The sequence below is a fragment of the Bos javanicus genome, chromosome 3, assembly GCF_032452875.1.
Source record: "Bos javanicus breed banteng chromosome 3, ARS-OSU_banteng_1.0, whole genome shotgun sequence".
Lineage (NCBI taxonomy): Eukaryota > Metazoa > Chordata > Mammalia > Artiodactyla > Bovidae > Bos > Bos javanicus.
Window position 1 is genome coordinate 80,452,750 of NC_083870.1, and position 17,179 is coordinate 80,469,928.

General features: G+C 45.7%; 1 protein-coding gene and 1 pseudogene across 4 annotated transcripts in view; one reads left to right on the plus strand and one right to left on the minus strand.

Moving 5' to 3' along the window:
* Window positions 1–17,179, minus strand: part of AK4 (adenylate kinase 4) — a 160,383-nt gene that overhangs the window by 69,384 nt on the left and 73,820 nt on the right. The window contains exons 1-2 of one of the 4 annotated variants that reach the window (XM_061411715.1): window positions 15,590–15,609; window positions 14,787–15,058 (exon numbers count right to left, since the gene is read on the minus strand). The exons of 1 other annotated variant lie outside the window; for it this stretch is intronic. In XM_061411715.1, coding sequence (XP_061267699.1) covers window positions 14,787–14,931 — 145 coding nt within the window. In that variant the 5' untranslated portion in view covers window positions 14,932–15,058; window positions 15,590–15,609. Of the gene's footprint in view, window positions 1–14,178; window positions 14,763–14,786; window positions 15,059–15,257; window positions 15,354–15,589; window positions 15,610–17,179 lie in introns of those variants that run through there. 2 more of the 4 variants (XM_061411714.1, XM_061411716.1) reach the window with 2 other exon arrangements.
* Window positions 7,496–8,272, plus strand: LOC133244469 (large ribosomal subunit protein uL30-like; annotated as a pseudogene).

The window sequence follows — 17,179 nt, forward strand, 5'->3', positions numbered from 1 at the left end:
TCACACCCACTGGGGAGGCTAAAAGAAAAAGACAATAACGAGACTTGACAAGGAAACAGTCATTGGAAAACTCATTCTTTGGTGATGGGTATGTGTAAATGATGAAGCTGCTTTAGAAAATAGTTTGGCAGTTCCTCTAAATGTTAAACAGTGTTACCACATGACTTAGCAATTTGACTTCTAGGTATACACCCAAGGGAGATGAAAACATGTCCACACAAAAATGTGTATAGTGATGTTCATAGCAGGAAATGACCCAAGTGTCCATCAAAGAATGAAAAAATAAAGTGTGGTATAGCCATCTAATAGAGTACTATTAGGCAAAAGAAATGAAGTACTGACACATATTACCATATAGTTGAATCTCAAAAGCATGCAAAGTTAAAACAGTCAGCTGCAAAAGAAAATTATGTATTATATGAGTCAACTTATATGAAAGATCAAAAAAGGCAAATCCATATAAACAAAAAGTAGGTTAGTGATTACTAGGAGCTAGAGGGAGGAGGGGAATGGGGAATGACTGCTAATAGGTGCAGGGTTGCTTTCTGGGGTAATGAAAATGTTTTGTAATTATATAGTGGTTGCACAGGGCTTCCCAGGTGGCCCAGTGGTATAGAATCCACTTGCCAAAGCAGGAAGATGCAGGACACCGGGTGGGAAAGATCCCCTGGAGGGGGAAACAGCAACCCACTCCAGTATTCTGGTCTGGATAATCCCATGGACAGAGTATCCTGGCAGGCTACAGTCCATGGGGTCGCAAAGGGTCAGACACAACTGAGCATACATGCATGATGGTTGCACAACTCTATTAAAAAAAAGCACTGACTTATGCACTATAAAAGGATAAACTTTACTATATGAAAGCTATATCTCAATAAAGCTAAAAAAAAAAAAAAAAAAAAACAAAACTCCATTGCCTTGCATCCAGTTATAATGAAGTCCTAATTTCTGGCCACCCTACACCTTTCCAGCCACTTCTGCCGTCTCCTCTGCACTCATGATACTCCTGAGACACCTGTCTCCTCTCTTCTCCACTGATGGAAAGCTCACTCCTATATTACAATTTGTCACATGTTCATCCTTCTGCCCAAGTCTTCACATACCTGGCTGCCACGCTCACGTTCAGAGCTCAGCTTATACATCATCTGTTCAGACAGGCCTCCTCCGACTTCACATTCTGAAGTCGTCTTCCCAGTCACTCTGTCACTGCACTATTATATTTGCTTCATAGTACTTATATAACAAATAAGGTGTACAGTTATCTCAGTTGTTTTTCTTTCCTGCCCTAGTAGGATTTCAAAACTTCTGTTGAGCTAAACTAAAGCTAATGAATTTATTCTTCAGATGGTGAAAGACTGTAACTTAAGTTATGAAATGGATCATCTTACAGGGAGGTGATCATGAATGCCGTGTTAGAGGTACAGATGGGTATGGGAGAAATTCCAGATTAGAAAATGACATATAACTACAACAGCTGTGGAAAAGCTTCATAGAAATGATGGGGCTACAAACAGACTATGAGAGATTAACTGAAGTGTGAAAAGCATTATGGGAGAAAGGGAGAAAGTTATATCTGAATAACACCCTCCCTCAACGATGTTCATGACCTCAACACTTCACCCACATACACCCACCATGACCCATGAGAATGTAACATGGAACCTCGACCTTGAATCCTTGACAGTAAACGCCTCAAAGACACTTGTGCATACCTCCCCCTACCTAACTCAGGCACAGAAACATTTTTTAAGGGACTATAATAAGTTAAAAAGTACAAGTATTATTCCAGAAGTCTTACCATTATGATGAGAAACAATTTCTGCCTACTCACAAATACATATGGTTTCTATTTTAGACCTCTTTTGGCCCATTTTTATGGGAGAAAAGAGGAAGTCGGTGTTTCCTATTTTAGAATTTTTTTTTTTTATGTTTTAGGGACAGAGTGGTAACAGCAACAAACCATGTATCTCCAGCTCACCATTAAAGGGTCTGCTCAATCTCAGTGGACTTGTGGAGAGCTAAGCTGCAGATTCCCTGCCACTCCTGCCCAATGTGACATTTCTAAGACAAAGTAGATATTCACTAGCTACTGGAGCACCTGCAAGGCAGCAGGACACAATGGAAAGTTTAAACCCCAGCCATGCAGTCTCAAGTTTAAATGCTAGCTTCTCTATTTGACTGTCTGATGTAAGGCAAGTAGCTCAACCTATCTGATGCCATTTCTTTATTTATAAAAGGAGATATTACTTACAACTGCTCCAGATTTGTGTGTGGACTAGACAACGTGCATGGGCTTCCCTGGTGGCTCAGACAGTAAAGAATCTGTCTGTAATACAGGACCTGGGTTTGATCCCTGGGTTGGGAAGATCCCCTGGAGGAGGGCAGGGCAACCCACTCCAGCATTCTTGCCTGGAGAATCCCATGGACGGAGGAGCCTGGCGGGCTACAGTCCATGGGGTCGCGAAGAGTCAGACATGACTGAGCAACTGAGCGTGCTGCACAGAGAATGTGCGTGCTTGACCCACTGCAAATGTCAGTTACAATGATCAAGTCACAAGAATTACAAAGTGCCAGGCTCACAGGTTGCTGGTCAATTAAAAAATGCTTTAGAATGGAAAACAGTTGATTTCTAGCTTCTTGGGAATTTGATGAGCAGGAGTGACTTTGCATTATTTCAATACAATCAGGCTCTCTGGCCAAGGAAGAGATGCTTGCTGCCAGACCTGTCGTTTAACCAGTACAAGAACCCTTGGAACTTGGAAGTGAGGCTGTTAAAATATAACATCAGCCATCTAATTGGGACTGCATGAAGGTCTACAAATGAGACCTTTTGTACTATGTCTTAAAGGCCAATCAGAACCAAACATCAAGTGATGGAGGGGAAAAGGCAGAGTAATCTAAAGCCTCTATTACCTGATTTAAAATATATTTTAAAAATATATATTTGTACATATATCTAGTTCACTAAAAAGACAATACACAGTTGATATATCTGATTCACTGTGAAAGCATGCTAAAACTTAAAAAAAAAAAAAAAAAACAATTTCCAAGTCTTAAGTCTTTTCACAACATGGACCACACACAGTGCTAAAGAGAAGACTAGCATAATATGAAATGATTTAATAATTTACTTGGTAGATTGTTAAACGTGCAATTCTTCATGCCCTTCAATAATGATTGTATTTATAGCTAATCGTCTAGAGCCAATTTACTCTAGTTTCAAGATCAGTTGCCGTCACTGACCCAGGAATTGAGTTTCAGGAAGTTAGAAACAGAAGATTAAAAGTTTCCTGGTACCATATGTGTATGGATCTTAAAGGTAAGCACAGTAATGGAAACTGGAAAAGGTGATATGAAGCAAGAATAATAACCCTTTCCTTTGATAATATGTATAATTAAAAGAATATGTATAATAGAATGATAATATGCATAATAAAAAAGGGTAAAACAGGAGATTGAAAAAGCTGGCTTGAAACTCAACATTCAAAAAACAAAGATCATGGCATCTAATCCCATCATTTCATGGCAAATAGAAGTGGAAAAAGTGGAAGAAAGGACCGATTTTCTTTTCTTGAGCTCCAAAATCACTGTGAACAGTGACTGCAGCCTTGAAATGAAAAGATGCTTGCTCCTTGGAAGGAAAGCTAGGACAAACTTAGTGTATTAAAAAGCAGAAAAAAATAAAATAAAATAAAAAGCAGAGATATCACTTTGCTGACAAAGGTCCATATAGTCAAAGCAATGGTTTTTCCAGCAGTCATGAATGGATGTGAGAGTTTGACCATAAAGAAGGCTGAGCGCTGAAGAATTGGTGCTTTCAAATTGTGGTGTTGGAGAAGACCCTTGAAAGTCCCTTGGACTGCAAGGAGATCAAACCAATTAATCTTACAGGAACTCAATCCTGAATATTCATTGAAAGGACTGATGCTGAAGCTTCAATACTTTGACCACCTGATGTGAAGAGTAGACTTGCTAGAAAAGACCCTGAGCTGGGAAAGATTGAAAGCAAAAGGACAAGGGGGCAGCAGAGGATGAGATGGTTAGACAGCATCACTGACTCAATGAACATGAATTTGAGCAAACTGCAGGAGACAGTGAAGGACAAGGAAGCCTGGTGTGCTGCAGTCCATGGGGTCACAAAGAGTTGGACATGACTTAGCGGCTGAACAACAATATTTACAGGGTGAATGAGGTCTAAAATGATAATATACAAGGTGTGATCAAGTCACAAAAGCAAGGATCCCATGGACTTCAAATAAGCCCTGGAGGAGGAATTCCAGGTATTCCATGTAAACATCCACCTCTCCTCACCTCTTAGTTAAACTGACTTGTCAAAATTCAGCTCAGAAATATCCTCCGAAAAGCTTTCCTTAACTCCATGCAAGCATGCTAAGTTGATTCAGTCATGTATGACTCTGTGCAATCCCACAGACTGTAGCTTCCCAGGCTCCTCTGTCCATGGAATTCTCCAGGCAAAAACAGTGGAGTGGGATGTCGTTTCTTCCTCCAGAGGATCTTCCTGACCCAGGGGTTGAACCCAGGTCTTCAGCACGGCAGGCAGATTCTTTACCATCTGAGCTACCAAGGAAGCCCCCTTTAACACCATATGTGTGTGTGTTAGTCGCTCAGTTGTGTCCAACTCTTTGCGACCCCACGGGGTGTTGCCCACCAGGCTCCTCCATCCACGTGATTTTCCAGGCAAGAGTGCTGGAATGGGTTGCCATTTCCTTCTACACTTTAACAGCATACACAAAAATAAACTCAAAATGGATTAAAGAACTAAATGTAAGACCAGATACTATAAAGCTCTTATGTCTCCTGCAATGGCAGGCGGGTTCTTTACCACTAGTGCCACCTAGGAAGCCTCTTCCTTTAACCCCATTTCCTCCTAAATGCTGGGTAGGCTGCCTCTTCCCTATGTGCCCAGGACCTACAAACACACACCTTGCAGCCTTTCATCCACTGCATACTTGTTTGCCTCACTGCCTCTCCCAATAAATTTACAGCTCCTTCAGGAAACAGACCTTGACTCACCTCTTTGTATCCCATAAGCCAGTACTGCCTGGCACTCAAGCCTTTGTTGAAAGATATAATCAAGGGACAGTCAGCAAAGCGTATTTTTGTATACTGAAAGACTGCAAATAACCCACAGGCAACTGGTTAAATCACCATTCTCAAAGTGTGGTCCAAGGGTCTCTGAGGGTCCATAAGACCTTTCCCAGTGTCTGTGAATCCCCTCTTTCTCTAACCACATATTTGTGTAAAGCCAGATTCTCTTCCAATACTTTCATCTGACAACACGGCAAACTGAGTAAGAAACCAGATGTGAGAATCTAGCTTTCTTCTATTAAACCAAACATTACAGAGATTTGCAAATATGCTACTCTTCTTTGGAGTTTGTTCTAGAAAACAGTTCTTTTTTAATAGAAATAGGTTAACATGGGTTTATTACTCTTGTGTGTGTTAGTCACTCAATCGTGTCTGACTCTTCAAGACCCCATGGACTGTAGCTCACCAGGCTCCTCTGTCCTAAGGGATTCTCCAGGCAAGAATACTGTAGTTGGTTGCCATTTCCTTCTCCAGGAGATCTTCCTGACCCAGGGATCAAACCCAGGTCTCCTGCATTGCAGGCAGATTCTTTTATCATCTGAGACCAGAGAAGCCCAGTTACTCTTACTTTTAACAAATTAATAAATATTTTTAAACTTTCTTAATTTTGATTTCTAGTACAGTTAATAACTATAGGTAGAACCTGTATAAACAAAGACTCTTTGGGGTTCTCAATGTCTTTTAAATGTACTAAAAGGTCCTGAGACCCAAAGAGTTGAGAATGGGTCAGTTAAGGAAACAATGGTATAGCTGTATGATAGGAGTATGCAGCCAATTTTTTAAAAGAATATGGTAGGTTGATAAACACTAGTAGAAACCAATGTTCAAGCTATAATGCTAAGTTTTTTAAAAAAGGACAGGAAAAAAAAAAAAAGGACAGGGACTTCCCTAGTGGTCCAGTGGCTGTACCTGTGCTCCTAACGCAGGGGGCCTGGGTTCTATCCCCGGTCAGGGAACTAGATCCCACCTGTCACAACTAAGAGTTCCCATGTCACAAGTAAAGATCTTGTGTGCCGTAATTAAGACGTGCGCTGTGTGTGTTAGTTGCGCAGTCTTGTCTGACTTTTTGCAACCTCATGGATTACAGCCTGCCAGTCTCCTCTGTCCATGGGATTCTCCAGGCAAGAATATTGGTGTGGATTCCCATGCCCTCCTCCAGGGGATCTTCCCAGTGCTATGCTATGCTAAGTCACTTCCGTTGTGTTCGACTCTGTGTGACCCCATAGATGGTAGCCTACCAGGCTCCCCCGTCCCTGGGATTCTCCAGGCAAGAACACTGGAGTGGGTTGCCATTTCCTTCTCCAATGCATGAAAGTGAAAAGTGAAAGTGAAGTCACCTAGTCGCGTCCGACTCTTAGTGACCCCATGGACTGCAGCCTACCAGGCTCCTCCGTCCATGGGATTTTCCAGGCAAGAGTACTGGAGTGGGGTGCCACTGCCTTCTCCGGGATCTTCCCAAACCAGAGATCAAATCCAGGTCTCCTGCATTGCATGAGGATTCTTTACCGACTGAGATACCAGAGAAGCCCGGGTGACATGGCACATCAAATAAATAAATATTTAAAAAAGAAAGAAGGGCAAAACAAAGTATTGATATACATGTACATTTTTTAAAGAGGTACCACTAAACATACATATATATACACACACACACACACACACATATTTTTAGGATGAAATCCAAGAAAAGTAAAAATTACGTATCCCTGTGGAAAGTAACTGGGGAACCAGAGGTCAGGGATGGGAGAGATTTTCCACACCATTCCTAGTGTATCTGAACATTTTACCACCTGCATGTATTATTTGTGTGCTCAGTCACTGAGTCATGTCCACCTCTTTGCAACCCCATGGACTGCAGCCCTCCAGGCTCCTGTGTCCACAGGATTTTCCAGGCAAGAGTGCTGGAATGGGTTGCCATTTCCTGCTTCAGGAGATCTTCCCAACCCAGGGATCAAACCCAAGTCTCTTGCGTCTCCTGTATTGGCAACAGATTCTTTACCACTGCACCACCTAGGAAGCCCTCTACATGTATCACCTTTTTCAAAAAATCAAGAGTGTAATAAAAATTACATTGAAATAGTACAAAGCATTAAACTCACATCGAAGAACAGGTTGTAATGCCACTGGAAAATATTAAATGATACACTGTGAAATAAAACAAGCCATTTTCAAAACAGTAATACATAATATATTCTTAAAAAACTGTCGGGAAGATATTCTGCACATAAAAAATATTAACAGTTATTATTTCCCCCTAGTTAGTGTTAGTGCAAATACAAATTTTTTACTTCCTCATCTTTCTTGCATTTCTAAACCTTGGGTAACTTAACGTGAACTATTTATACAATCAGAAAATCAATGAAAGGCCTCTTTCCTGGATGGAACCATGGAGAGTGCAGGAAAGAAGAAAAAGAAGGTTCCTGCTGTGCCAGAAATCCTTAAGAAAAAGGCAAAAGAATTTTGCAGAGCTTAAGATAAAATGCCTGAGAAAGAACTTTGCCCAAAAGATGCTTTAAAAGGTAAGGAGGAAGTTAATCTATGAAAACGCTAAAGGTAAGGAGGAAGTTAATCTATGAAAACGCTAAGCAGTATCACAAGGAATACAGGCAGATGTACAGAACTGAAATTTGAACGGTAGGATGACAAGAAAAGCTGGCAACTTCTCTGTGCTGAGGAACCCAAATTGGCATTTATCATCAGGATCAGAGGTATCACTGGTGTGAGCCCAAAGGTTCAAAAGGCGTTGCAGCTTCTCCATCGCCATCAGATCTTCCAAGGCACCTTTGTAAAGCTCAGCAAGGCTTCAAGTAACATGCTGAGAATTGTGGAACCATACATTGCATAAGGTGTTACCCAAACCTGAAGTCAACAAATGAACTGATCTACAAGTATGGTTATGGCAAAATCAACAGAATTGCCCTGACAGATAACATGATGCTCAATCTCTTGGCAAATATGGCATCATCTACATGCAGAATCTGTTTCATAAGATCTACACTGCTGAAAAATGTTTCAAAGAAGTAAACAACTTCCTATGGCCCTTCAAACCGTCTTCTCCATGAGGCGGAATGAAGAAAAGGACTACCCATTTTGTAGAAGGTGGAGATGCTGGCAGCAAGGAAGACCAGATCAACAGCCTTATTAGAAGGATGAATTAAGGTATTTACCACTATTTTTGTAATCTGCTCACTTAATAGAGACTGCTTTCAAGCTGAAAAGAAAGAAAGAAAAGAAAAAAGAAAACCAAAGAAAGCGTTTAAATACACAAGTATAGGGAATTCCCTGGCAGTCCAGTGGTTAGCACTTCACACTTTCACTGTTGAGAGCCCGGATTCAATCCCTAGCCAGGGAACTAAGATCCTGCAAGTGTAGCAGTACCAATGAGGGGGTGTGGGGGTGGGGGTGGGGATGTTGAAAAATAAAAATATACACAAAAGTATGTGTATCTATGTCTATATTAAATAAAATATTTAGTAAGCAAAAAAGTACATGAATAAAGCAGCACCAGGGTGGCGCAACAGTAGAGTCCCCCTGCCAATGCAGGAGATGCAGATTCGAATCCTGGCTTGGGAAGATCCCCTGGAGAATGGAATGGCAACCCACTCCAGCCATCTTCCCTGGAGAATCCCATGGACAGAGGAGCCTGGTGGGCTGCAGTACACAGGGTCACAAAGAGTCAGACAAGACTGAGCAACTAACACTTTCACTTTTATCTGCTGAATGGACTATAATATAGAAACTTTAAATGGTTTTGAAGAAGTGGTAAGAACACAGGAAAATGCTCACAATATCCAAGTGGGACGCCAAGTTAGTTTGTTGGGGACGGCAGGGCAAACATACAGGAAAAAAATAACTTGTTAGAATTTCCTAGTGTCAGTGTGGAATAGTGGGTAATTTTCACTCGCCTTTTCAGTTTCTTTCACAGCTTCGCATTTTTCAAATTTTCTACAAGGCATGATTTTGGTCAAAAAAAACTACTTTTAAAAAATGACCAGGACTTCCCTGGTGGTCCAATGGCTAACGCTCCATGCTCCCAATGCAGGGTGCCCAGGTTCAATCCCTGGCCAGGGAACTAGATCATGCATGCTGCAATGAAGACTGAAGATCCTGCGTGCTGCAAATAAGACCTGGCACAGCCAAATAAATATTTTTTTTAAGTGGATTTCCATTAAAAAATGACCACACTGAAAAGAGGCTCAGATTCAACTATGCATGTGTGAAAGTCAGTCTTATTGTCATGGGACCTTATTCAAGTCAAACAGTTCTCTTGAAGTATGCGTGAAAACCCTCAAAGAAATGAGAAAAACAGGGGGGTGTACAAGTGGACCTGCAGACAGGAGAGATGCCTCCAAACTTGTCAGGTCCTTGACCTACATCCTGAGTCTCACCAAACGAGGGAAAAAATATGGAATATCCCATACTCTAGAAATAGCAGACTAAGCCAAGACTTTGTATGATCTCCACAAACATGAACTATTAATATTTAATGTTGTTCTAAATACATTGGTGAACATTAGTCTCTTTAATACAACTTCTCCAATTGTCAGACGTTTTCATTCTTACATAAGAAAAGACACACATTTATACTTAATGAGCATTAAAAAAAAAAAAAAAAAACCTGAACCTTCTGAACTAGATCATCTTTTCAGGAGAGGCTCAGCCCATAGACTAATTTGAAATGCCAATTCCATCTGCAAACCTCAGCAAGAGCTGCAGTTAATATTAATTAAGAGCAGAAACAGGTTTGTTATTGAACATCTTTTCTCTCAAGTCCAGGATGCTTCCAAATGGAAACTTTCCAATTTCCCTGCACTTTAGATAGTAGATCCAGTACAAACCTTAAAACAGGAGTCTCACACCTTTCAGAGGGAGGTTTCATTCACTGATCACTCAACAAATGAAGGTATCACTAAATATAAATGGGGGCGGTGTTTGTTTTGGGCCACACCATGCAGCATGAGGGACTTCCATTTCCGACCAGGGACTGAACCTGCACCCCTGCAGGGGAAGTGGGAGCATGGAGTTTCAACCACTGAACTGCCCAAGTTCAGTCCCAAGGTTTGGGGAATAGTGGTTTTTGGTATGTATTTTCTTATTTGGCTGTGCCAGGTCTTTGTTGAGGCTTTTTAGTTGAGACATGTGGGATTTTTTCTTTTTCTTTTTCTTTTTTTTTCAGTTTCAGCATTTGGACTCTTGTGGCTCACACCATAAAGAATCTGCCTGCAATGTGGGAGACTCGGGTTCGATCCTGGGTCAGGAAGATGCCCTGTAGAAGGGAATGGCAAAAAAAAAAAAAAGGGAATGGCAATCCTCTTCAGTATTTTTGCCTAGAGAATTCCACGCACAGAAGAGCCTGGTGGGCTATAGCCCATGGGGTCACAAAGAGACGGACACAACTGAGTTACTAACACACATTCATGCTCTAATTCCCTGATCAGGGATCAAACCCAGGCCCTCTGAGATGGGATCATAGTCTTAGTATAACCACAGGCCTTCTTCTATATCCTCTGCTTTAGCTCCTCTCTGAAGTACCTGCTGCTGCTGCTGCTAAGTCGCTTCAGTCGTGTCCAACTCCGTGCGACCCCACAGACGGCAGCCCACCAGGCTCCGCCGTCCTTGGGATTCTCCAGGCAAGAACCCTGGAGTGGGTTGCCATTTCCTTCTCCAATGCATGAAAGTGAAAAGTGAAAGTGAAGTCTCTCAGTCGTGTCTGACTCTTCACGACCCCATGGACTGTAGCCTACCAGGATCCTCCGTCCATGGGATTTGCCAGGCAAGAATACTGGAGTGGAGTGCCATTGCCTTCTCCTAGATAATAGTATTTGATGCAAATTTCCTGAGTTGCTTTGCTGATGTGAAACCCTACTCCACCAAACGGAAGAACTATTTGGTGACCATGAGCACATAGCCCCAGGCCTCCTGGAGCCTAAGGACAAATAAGTTTAACCCCTGTAACACCACTCTGCTGCCTCACCATCAGGCAATCAGAGAACTGTACACTGGCTAATCCTGTACCCTGAGACACTCACCTGTCCTTTAAAAATGCTTTGCAAAAACCCTTTAGGAAGCCTCAGGATTTTCAGGGCATAGGCCACCTCCTATCATGGACTTGCAATACACCTTTCTTCGCTCCAAACTCTGACGTTTCAGTTTAGCTTCACTGCACAATCCGGCACATGAACTTGGCATTAACATTAGCCACTGGACTACCAGAGAAGTCCCAAATTTTAATGGAACTCTATTGAGTACCAGCTGTGTGTGTGTGTGTGTGTGTGTGTGTGTGTGTGTGACATTCATGCATATGTATGCAAACACACACACAAAAGCTAATATTTTTTATGACAGTGTCCCAGCTTCTGGCAACTTAAGAGAACTCTCCCATCTATTTACTCATTCAGTGTGCTAAAAAAAAAAGTAAGCCAAAAATTTGGGGGTGGGTCTTCAAATAAGGTATTTGATAAGTCTCAGCCTGCAGAGCTTCAGGCAGACCAGGCAGAGCCAACAGGTGACAGATATCACAAAGCTCATCTGAGATCCATAGTAAACACAAACTTTTATCACAAATCAGAGCTAATTAAGCAGAATGGACTTAATCACTAAAGGCTGTTTGACTCTTCTGGGAAAGATGTAGATAGAATTTATGACGGTGTCTTCATCAGACTTGTTGAACTCCTTTTATTCATTAGGCATTTGTCAGATCCATCCTTTAAGTCTCTCAGTGGCAACTGGACTATGGTGAAGGTAGAAAAAAATACTGCTATAGCCCCCAGCACCTAGATCACTGACATACAGCAGGTATTCAGGAGGTATCTACTGGATAAATCAGAATACATTAGCTGCACTGCATCAGAAGTGTATGTGACAGCAGCAATAGAATTCACAAGCTATGTGCAAAGAGATGAATTTTGCCAGGGCAGGTGAGGAAAAATTGCCCAAATGTAATAAGTAGCCACTCCTTTCCTGGAAGAGCACCTTTTCACCAGGCAGTAACGAAGGAAAACCATGTGGACAGGAGTATGCCCCAACCCTGCAGGTTGCAGCAGATGGCCTGAGCTACTTTCCAATTCAAATTCTTACCAAGGTTTTACTTCCTGGGATTTTGCTGCACTTCAGCATCTCCTTCAAACCTTCAACTATAAAGGGGCACCTACGGAGCGGTCATTGTGCTTCTCTGCCAGGAAATTAGTGAAAAGCAAACAGCAAGTAACAGAAAAATAAATGCTGTGGAATGGTTTCTTATTTACCAGGCAACGAGCCTGTTAAGACTCATATCTTCTGAGAAAAATAACCCAAGAGCACCCTCCAAGTCCACTAGAAACAAGCCACTTTCAAAACAGTCATTGTCCTTTATTTGTCCTCTTCTTCTTTCCCTGATAGTGCTTTTGTTTTTTGGGGGTTTTTTGGCCCACAGCACAGTGGATCCTAGTTCCCTGACCAGGGATCGAACTTGCATCCCCTACACTGGAGGCACAGAGTCTTAACCATTGGATAGCCAGGGAAGTCCATTCTTGATTAAGTTTTACTTGATTCATGCATAAACTACTTGATTCCCAACAGAAAAAGATAATTTAAACATTGCAGAGTCACTTTTTACTCCAGGGAGAAACATTGGCAGAGAAATGAAGGCACTTGAAAGAGAACGGAGACTAAAATTCTGAACAAAGGAAAATTAAAATGAACAAAATAAGGGAAAACAACAAGTGGAAAAGTTTTCAAACCCCCTAAAAAAGTGCAGAAACAAGCGACTTCCCATCACATTCTCTTCAAAAAAGCAGAGTGGGCTTCCCTGGTGGCTCAGTGATGGATAATTCTCCTGCCAGTGCAGGAGACATGGGTTCAATCCCTGAATTGAAGAGAGAATTCTAAAAGGCAAGGAGAAACTAAACCCACATACCACAACTATTCACAGTGCTCTAGAGCCAGGGAATGGCAACTACCTGAAGCCCACGTGCCCTAGAGCCAGTGCTCTGCAACTTGAGAAGCCAGGATGAGAGGCCTGAGTGCCGCACCTAGAGAGTAGCCCCCACTCTGCAACTAGAGAAAAGCCCAAGCAGCAAGGAAGACCCAGCACAGCCAAAAAAATAAATAAGTAAATCATCTTTTTTAAAAGGAAAGAGCCACTAATTCAGTCCCAGGATGGATGGTGCAAAGCCTTCATGCCAGAAGGAGGCAAGTTACCGAGTCAGGTACAGAGAAGGCAGAAAAATGGGCTCAATCCCACCTAGCAGTTTCCTCACCTCATTATACCCACTGAGAAGCCCCACCTGACCACAAAACCCACCTGGCCACCTAGAGCCAGCCTACCCTCTCACAGTTCTCCCCCCACCCAAACTGCATTCCAAACAGGAAAGGAGTAAACTGCATTTGAATGTGTTATTAAAATTAAAATAGACCCAGTTGTGGTAACAATACCTGCAAGAGAAAATTCCAGGTGCAATCAGGTATACAGGACGCAGCCTTCTGAATGTTGAAGGGTGGGGAACAGCATTATTGAAAACCAAAATAAAAGTTTGCTCTTAAAACCTGCTTTAAGAAATAAGGAGTAAAATTCTGCCTTTGAGATACTTCTTAATTCCCCGCCTCTTTCAGGCTTTCCGTTTTCCAAGCACCGTCCTCCACCCACCTCTGTCAAATTAATCTGTGCTTTTGTAAAGAAGATACCGTAATAGGCTATAACCACCTAGGAACAGATGAAAACAGAAGACAGAGGGAAGCACCCCGTTTGCAATAACAAGTTTTCATAAATGAGTTGCTAATTCTGCATCCCAGAAGGGCCAACTACCTCGCAGCAGCACCACAACTACCTACCTCTCGCCTTTTAATGCCAATTTATTATGAACTCGTGTGAACGCGGGGTGGGAGGAGAGGGGAGAAGGGCCGCACTGACAGGCTAAGGAGAGCAGGCGACCTGTAGCCCCAAATTAACCAGGCAAGCCAAGGGAGGCGTTCTCAAGAAGCCATTTCCAAGGAGGCTGGATTCAAACTGTAATTTGTCAGATCAAATCTCCTAGTCTCCTAAGGGTCAGGCCCCGGCTTGAAGAGGAGGGGAAGTTAGTGGTGAGAGTTTACCTTAGAAGGCGGCAGGGAACAGACAGGCCTTTCAAAGCCACCCAGGGCTCTGCCCAGAGGCCCCGGGAGGCGTGGAGGGGCTGGAGCGGCGCGCGGCTGCGAGCCCCGCGGCGCCACAGGTTCCCCAGCGCGCGGCAGGGCCCGACTCCCACAGGTGGGCGGCGCTCGGCCCGGGGGGCTCTGGCGAGAGGAGGGGATGCTACGGATCACCAGGGACGCGGTGAACTGGGTGGGAGACCGCCAAGCGGTGGGATGGCTTGGTTTTAAGGAAGCCGGGCGAGAGAGAAGCTCCGGGTTTTCAGCTGCCGCGATCTGCTGGTTGGTGACCCGCTTTTCGCCAAGGCAAGAGCAGCCCGTGGCGGGGTGGGAGTGGGGCTCGCGCCCCTCCTACCCTCCGCCCAGCTAGCCTCGGCCTCCTCCCGGGCGCGGTTAAGCCGCACGGCCGCGGGCCACCAGCTGCATGCGCCCCGGCACGTAGGAGCCTGCACTACCACATGCGGGCGGGGGAAGGGCGCCCGGGGACCGAAGAGACTCAGCCCCTGGCTGGCCCTTCGCCTCCCAGCCTCACCGGATCCCGCGTCCGCTCACTCGCCCCCGCTCCCTCTCACCCGTGTTGGCCTTGATGTTCTCCCGCAAGAAGTGGCCGCTGGAGAGATGCTGAAGGCCAAAGTTCTGGGCTATCCTCTGGCACACGGTGCCCTTGCCCGAGCCCGGCGGCCCAAGGATGACCGCACGCAGGAGTTTGGAAGCCATTGCCTCGGAGAGGAGGGGGAGGCCGAACTGACAACCGGGACAGCGGCCTCGGAGAAGCCCCGGGAACTTTGTTTCTTCTGCCCCTGCCTCTGACACCCTGGGCTCGCGCGGAGATTCGCCGCCGCCCCTGCAGGGGAAGGAGAGACTTTGAGACAACCCCTCCTCTCCGCCCCGCGCCTGGGCGGCTCGAGGGCGGAGTAAGCGCCACGCTACACCTCCCCGCCCTCAACGCCCCCACTCTGCGATCCCGGAGAACTCCCGAGCGCCCGCCCCAGGCGGGGGTAGCCCTCGGGAGCTTGGAGTGGGGTCAGCCCGGCCAGGCCCACCTCGATCCTTTCCTATATCTCGTGCCCCACGCCCAGTCCGAGGAAGGGGTCGGGCATCCCCACGCCAATCTCCACCGAGTGAGACAGCCGGAACAGGCGGTGACTCCAAGTGCGCCTCCAGTAGCCCCACGCCGCGGCGGCCTGGGGGCTGAGCCCCAACCCGGGTCCCCGCACGTGGGCAGCGTTTGGTCCGCGCCTCCGCCTCTCCCCGGCGGCTGTCACATCCCCGGGAGTGGCAGCGGCCGCCTCCGCAGAGGTCTGAGGGATGCTCTCGTCGCCGTGGAGCCAGAGTCCGGCGCCTCTCCACCCGGAGAAGTCAAATAAACACACACCTTGGCCGGGACGCGGCCCTCTGCGAGGCTTCTAGCCCAGATCCCGCTGGGCGGCGCCGCCTCCGCCCGCCCCCACTCGGAGCCCCGGCCGGCCGCGCGGGGCTCGCGCCTTACGTAAGCCGGGAGACCGGCTCCGCGCTAGCCGGCCGCCTGCGCTCCCCACCCCGCCCCAGTCCTGCCGCTCCGCTCCCACCCGTCCCCTCCGCGACCTTGCTCCCCGAGACGCCGTGGGGCCCGCGGGGCAGAAGGAGCGTGGAGAAGACGCACGCGCCAGAAACCCCTCTTTTGCGGTAGGTTAGGGAGCCGGTCTCCTGTGGAAAGGAAGGAAAAATACAACTTGTTGAGTGCCTACTGTGCGTCAGTTTCGGAGCTAGGCGATTTCCGTGAAGCAGTAACAGTTCCAGGTAGGGCATGCACGATGGACGAAAAAGGAGGCTTGGAGTACGGCCCTTCATTCATTGAGTCAGTCATTCAACAAAGGTTTATTGAGCGCCTACTGTGTGCCAGACACTCTAGTCCCTCAGCATATAGCTGCGAACCAGAGATGGACTCCTACCCTGTGGAAGTTACATTTCAGCGGGACTTTTGAACTCTCATTTGCACGACTCCAAAGCGCAGGGTTCTTGAGTTAGAAGGAAAAGGGAGAGCGGAGGGGGAGTTAGGAATGATCCTGCCCTCAGGATCTCATACACTGTTTCCAGAACTGAAGAAGCCACGACGTTGGCACTAAATTAACAACTCAGTCCCAATGGATGCTATCTTCTCCCTAGCCTTCCCAGCGCATCCCAATATCCCAATCCATATTCTCTTTAAATCTGTTCCCGCCCCACACAGAGCCTTCATATTCCACTCGGACGTAGTGTGATAACCGCCTGCCCACAAGTCTCCAGCTTCCGGCCGTCCATATGTGATGCAGCTGCTAAAGTGCGAATCAATTTCCATTATTTCCTCATCTCAGATATTATCGACCCTTCAGCATAAAGGAAAAAAAAAAAATCGTCAGCAGAAGCACACAGGTGCCTTCCGTACACCTCTGCCATCTTTCCACAGGCCTTCTGTCTCCTGCCATTGCAGAAATCCCCTGCAGGATTCTGAGCACCCCCACACGTGGCTCACCAGTTCCGGAGGGACAGTGTGGAGAAGAGCCTACTCTAGCTTCCTGGCTGCTCTGTCTGTGTTGGGGGGCTGGGGAGGGGGTGAGAGAGACTGGCGTGGGATCCCAGGTCCCAGCCCTTCTCCTCCACACACTGATAGCCAGACAGAGCCTAGTCTCTCCTTACCCAGGAGCACCCTCAGGCTGCCAACCCCCACACCGCCAACCCCAGGTCAGTATTTGTTCCAAAGTCCCCTTCCCCTGTCAAAACTACCTCAGTAATTTCCCTGGTGGTCCAGTGTTTAAGAATCCGCCTAATGCAGGGAGTCACAGGTTCGATCCTGGATGGGGGAAGATGCCACATGCCCTGGAAACTAAGCCCATCTGAGCCCAGCACTGCAACTAAGAGTAACTCCTGCTCTCCGCAACTAAAGAAAGCCCCAGCAAGGCAAAGGAGACCCAGTGCAGCCAAAAATAAATTAAAATTTAAAAACTAT